We start from the raw sequence: 5,221 nt of genomic DNA, 5'->3' as shown, positions 1-5,221 counted from the left end.
AGGCATAATATGGGAGCTGAGAGATAACAGAGAAGAGAGGAGAGACATTTACATGCCTCGGAATTATATATATATATATATATATAATTTAGGCACGGAATGGAGTATAATGAGAATCAAGTGCGTCCTTTGGAGAGAGAAAAAAAGTTAGGTGTGTCTAAAGTATTTAAAAATTTTAAGTAGTCTTTTAGTTAGTAAATTGCCGATATAAATATGATAAGAGCATCTACTAGTAAAATATGATTGAGCCGATCAGATCCTCTCGGATGGATTTGGTGGCTAGCACATAAGGTGTTGTCATAATGAGGTCTAGGATTCAAATCTCGATAAAATCGAGATAAATATCTCCCTTATGTGCTAGTCACTATTCTAAAGGTTAATAATCATCCGTGATTTACCTCCTCCGTATTGATCTTGAGACAAATTGACCGAGATACTAAGGCGAATAATGATTGAGCCGATCAGATGCTAATAAAGTTAGCAGTCATATGATAGATACCGAGAATTGAATGCTTCATGTGCATCCTTAATAACCAGACTGATGAACCGATCACACGTGTTGCCCTCGATGTGCCCTAGACCTTTGCCACACAGTCGAGGTTGGATAGATCCACAAGTTCATAGATAACAAACAGTCTGAATCAATCCCGTCAGCTACTGTACATAAGCATATGTACAATGAGGTCATTTTAAGGAAGCATGAAACCCTCGAAGAAGTTTGTCATAATTCAGATAAGAATCCCATCAGCCACTAGAGGGGGATAAGAAACTTTGTATTAAATTGCTGTACAACAAAAAAGCATCAGACAAACTTCACCATCCTAATGATTCAACATTGCCTTACATTTGTTCATTGCCTAAGATAACCTTATCTACCCATAGAAAATAGCGACAAGTTTAATCGATCCACACACAAAAGATCCAGCTCTCCAAACTCTATCATCCTCAGATGACTGACTAGAGTTATCAAGATTTTCCTCCTTTTGATGGCTGTTCAATTAACAAAGAAAATAGATTTCTTCAGTTAATGAGAATAAGTTGTTTTTCAAGTTCAACAAAGCTTAGACTTTTAAAAACCATTTATCTTTTCGAAGGGAAAAACCCATCAAAAACTGGCTTAGAGGTATGAGAAGGTTGCCGTTACTTCCCTATAAATCATTAACAAACTGCAAAACATTTAGGGAGAACAAGAAGTTGGAGTTTAAAATGTCACCTTCTTAGGCTTCTTATTGATTGTGTCGGGGTTTACTGGTGTTGATGCTTTCAAAATCTGAAACGAACATAACAGGTTTTCATTTATGGTCAATAGAGCACCTACATTATCAAATTCCCCACAATAGTTTGGAGCTGAAAAAATAGTGACTAATCTTCTGTGAGCAAAAAACTCATATCCGTCCTCCACTACCTGTAAAAATCAACAACTTAACCACCATCACCAAGTGTATAGAAGCGGAAACTTAAGCAAGGAGGGAGGGGGAAAAAACACTCACTTGATGAGCTCGACAAATAAGATCAAGATCATTTTTCTCCAAAAACTCAACCAGCTTATCAGCACCAAAAGTAACTGAAACTCCTCGGTCACTCTCACCCCACCCTTGTACTGTAGGATCAGGATCAGACCAAAGCAGGTCACATAGAATCCCATAGTCTGGAATCTCAGTCGGCCTTGGGATATTCCGGATATCATACATGTTTTGCAACTCGGGTGAAAGACCGCCATGCATGCACAATATTTTTTCATCTATCAGGGCCGCAAATGGCAAGCAGTTGAAGCAATCACAAAATGTTTTCCATAGCCGAACATTGAATCTTCTTTTGCACTCATCATAAAAGCCATATACTCTATTGATTTTAGCATCTTCATGATTTCCTCTTAGAAGGAACACTTTGTCAGGATACTTCACTTTATAAGCTAGAAGCAAGCATATAGTTTCCAAGCAATATTTGCCCCTATCTACATAATCCCCAAGAAACAAATAAGATGAATGAGGCGGGAAGCCACCAATTTCGAACATCTTCAACAAGTCAATATATTGCCCATGTATATCACCTGCAATAAAAGAAACACTTCAAAGATTAGCTCTTCTGCAGCTTCTCAAACAAAGTAATCAGGATAAAATATAAGATGGCTAAATTAGCATAGATTCCAAGACAGCATCACCATATAACAAATTGGAAACACAACCTTGGTGGGAAAGATCTTTCCTATAACAAAAGCGAACTCAAAGATAAAATTGGAGAAGTTTGAATGATTATTTAGAATAGAATTCATTTTTTGTGCACCGTGAGGAAAAATTGGTTTGTCAAACAGAAGGCACAAAAGAGATTATACGGAAATCCCTGCAGATATGCCATATTTCACATTCACTTATTTGAGTTCGTTAATAAGAAATCTCGGGGTATGATAATGGTGAGTAGTTATCCCAAAATTGCCACCATAAAGAAACCAGTAATATAACAAAAGACCAAAAGTTCCTATCATGTGTCAATTGTAGAACAAGAACAATCAAAAGAGAGCTCCTAGCAAGGAACTCAATTTTGCAAAAATTGAAAGCTGCAGGAAGAAAATGAGAAGCTAGAATATGTGAAATAATGACAAATAAAGGGGATAATGGAATAATCGGCATCACTGCACCAACTGAAATCTATAAAGTGCATTTATCATTATACAGAAAAATGCATAACTTGATTGAGGAACATGGTTAGAATGCCGACTCTTCAAATATAATCAATAGACAGCAGAGCTCCCCCATACTAGCCAGTCCTTTTCTCTCGTGTTCTTAATACAAGCAGTCAACCCTAAACTCTCCTGTCACCCAATCTAGTTTGCATAGAATCTCGCCTCCATGGGCGGGCATAGCTGAGTTGATATAATATAAGCTAGAAGATATGCCTCCGCAAAGAAATTAGCAGAACAAATCTTCAAAGACGAAATTAATGCAAATCAGTCATCTTCACAATTCTCTATATGGTTTTCTAGTATCAACTCCCCTTTGACCAATTAAATACCAGAATTCTAGTCACGCTCTTTCCGTTTTTGAGCAATTGCCATTAAGGAGAAGAAAATTTTCAACATCCGATTGCACATAGATAGAAGAAGTGGATAATGGGAATTGACCGCAGATCTTGATGGGAGCGCGGAGCTCGAGGAGATTCGCCTGCGACAGAAACACTTTCTTGGCCTCGACGCAGAGCTGCCGGATCTCCGCCTCAAAGAGCTGCACCTGCCGCCCTCCTCCGGTGAGCAGCCGCCTGATGACGTCGTCCAGCACAGGGCCATCCATGGCCCCAATCGAGGTCCTCGTCATCATCATCTTCGTTCCGCCGCCCTCCTTCCGAGTATCTCAACTCCAAGACGGCGTTAGGAGACTCCTCCTCCGACCCGAGGCTTCGCCCTCTCTGGATCTTGCGATCGTGGGGGGAAGCGTCGGAAAATTCAGAGCTTTGAGCACGGCTAGGACGACAAGCCGAGGCGGAAAAGACGACGCCATTTTTGTAATCGGGGAAAGAAAGCGCGTCGAAGCATCCTCGCCGTCGGATCAGGATTTATGAAGCCTCCATCCGTCTGATTAAGCGCGTGACGTCGCCGCACTTGCAAACCGGGTCATAATTAGTCGCGTTCGGATACTTCGCACCTGCTTAACGCCGCCCCAAATGTTTACCACTGTGAAGAAAAGGGAGGGTCCTACGCACAAGAAGTGACTAGGAATCGGGCAGGTCGCAATGTGTGACCTGACTTTTTCTAGTTGGGCACTTAAATTATTTCATCGTTTACCTCGTTGACACGTAATTATAATTTGCTTCTCCATTTTTTTATATTCTTAACTTCATCTGAAAAATATATCGACCTCGTAGTTTTGTCGGCAATTTCACTATGGACGCCTTTAAAGTTGCTGATTTCCCAAAAAAAAAAAAAAAAAAACGCACCTACATTTCATATTGTCCAGAGGGCGAAATTTCTGATTATACTCATTCAGTCTTTAATTCTTTGAAAAAACGGTAATTTCCCCCGAAGGGCGTCCTTCAGTTTATAGAATTCACAAAAGACAGATTTAAATTTCATATTGTCCAAAGGACTCATTTATCTCCGATTATACCCCACCTGTCGGTCAATCCTTAAAAAATTAATTTCTTTATTTAAATCGAATCAAATTAAACCAAAAAAAAAAAACCTTAATTATCATATAGAATAGTATAAAACGTAATAAAAGGGTGAATGATATTTTAAAAAAAATCCTTTTTCGATTTTAAATTTAGTATGTAACGGGAGAATCAAGAGAATCAAAACACAATTAATTTTATGTTGGATTACAAACAATATATTATCGGAGATATATAGGGTATTAACTAAATTTAAACTGTTCTGAATTAAATTTAACTTACAGTAGAGATATCCTGAGCGGATAATCTCAGGTTACCAGCAGGGACTGATTTCTGCTATGAGCCGAAGAATTGTCGAGTAAAAAGATCGACTGAGCTGACAGGCCGAGCTGACGGACGGATCGGCCGAGCAGATGGGTCGACAGAGAGGAGAGAGGATCAGGCGAGCTGACAGGCTGAGCTGACAGGTCGAGCTGAAGGCCGAGCTAACAGGTCGAGCTAACAGGCCGAGCTGACAGGCCGAGCTAACTGGCCGAGCTGACAGCGGATAGGCTGAACACATGGGTCGGCAGAGAGGAGAGCGGATCGGTTGAGCTAACAGGCTGAGCTAACAAGCCGAGCTAACAGGCTGAGCTGACAGGCCGAGCTAACGGTCGAGCTGACTGCCGAGCTGACGGTGGATCGGCTGAGCAGACAGGCTGAGCTAACAGGCCGAGCTGACGGACCGAGCTGATAGGCCGAGCTGACGGCCGATCTGACTGGCCGAGCTGATGGCGGATCGGCAGAGCAAACAGGCTGAGCTGACAGGCCGAGCTGACGGGCAGATCGACTGTGCAGATGGGACGGCAGAGAGGAGAGCGAGCAGTGAAACATCCACCGTTTCACTCATTATTCCTCGGTCGTTTTGCTTCTGCATTAATCTCGAATTTAATGCATCCGTTTCATAGCAGCAAAAAGATCAACGTGGCAAAATGTTGAGGGACCGAGGCCTGCGAGTCGCAGTTTCCTTGAAACAGATTCGCTCACCTCTAGTTGTGCTTCGAGGGTTATAAGGGACGTCTGTTTTCCAAGATACAACGACCAACCGTGAATCCGACCAAGCACTAGTGGTCACGGCGAG

The 5,221-nt window shown here is 41.4% G+C and overlaps 1 protein-coding gene across 1 annotated transcript; it reads right to left on the bottom strand.

Annotated features, from left to right (window-relative positions):
- Positions 1-752: 752 nt before the first annotated feature.
- On the bottom strand, positions 753-3,484 carry LOC122009949 (serine/threonine-protein phosphatase PP1-like). Its single transcript, XM_042566274.1, has 4 exons — positions 3,119-3,484; positions 1,491-2,050; positions 1,214-1,405; positions 753-990 (listed from the first exon to the last, which is right to left on the bottom strand). The coding sequence occupies exons 1-4, from the start codon at positions 3,312-3,314 to the stop codon at positions 967-969; spliced, it is 972 nt and encodes a 323-aa protein (XP_042422208.1). The 5' UTR covers positions 3,315-3,484; the 3' UTR covers positions 753-966.
- Positions 3,485-5,221: the final 1,737 nt, after the last annotated feature.

Source organism: Zingiber officinale, chromosome 8A (genome assembly GCF_018446385.1).
Source record: "Zingiber officinale cultivar Zhangliang chromosome 8A, Zo_v1.1, whole genome shotgun sequence".
NCBI lineage: Eukaryota > Viridiplantae > Streptophyta > Magnoliopsida > Zingiberales > Zingiberaceae > Zingiber > Zingiber officinale.
Note: the sequence above shows the minus strand (reverse complement) of the source record. Positions and strands in the feature narration are given on the sequence as shown.

Coding starts and splice junctions, on each gene's coding strand:
- LOC122009949 (XM_042566274.1), bottom strand. CDS start 3,314: ATGATGATGACGAGGACCTCGATTGGGGCCATGGATGGCCCTGTGCTG. Junction 1,406..1,490: donor TTATTTGTCGAGCTCATCAA/GTGAGTGTTTTT, acceptor TGATTTTTACAG/GTAGTGGAGGACGGATATGA. Junction 991..1,213: donor TCAATAAGAAGCCTAAGAAG/GTGACATTTTAA, acceptor TTAATTGAACAG/CCATCAAAAGGAGGAAAATC.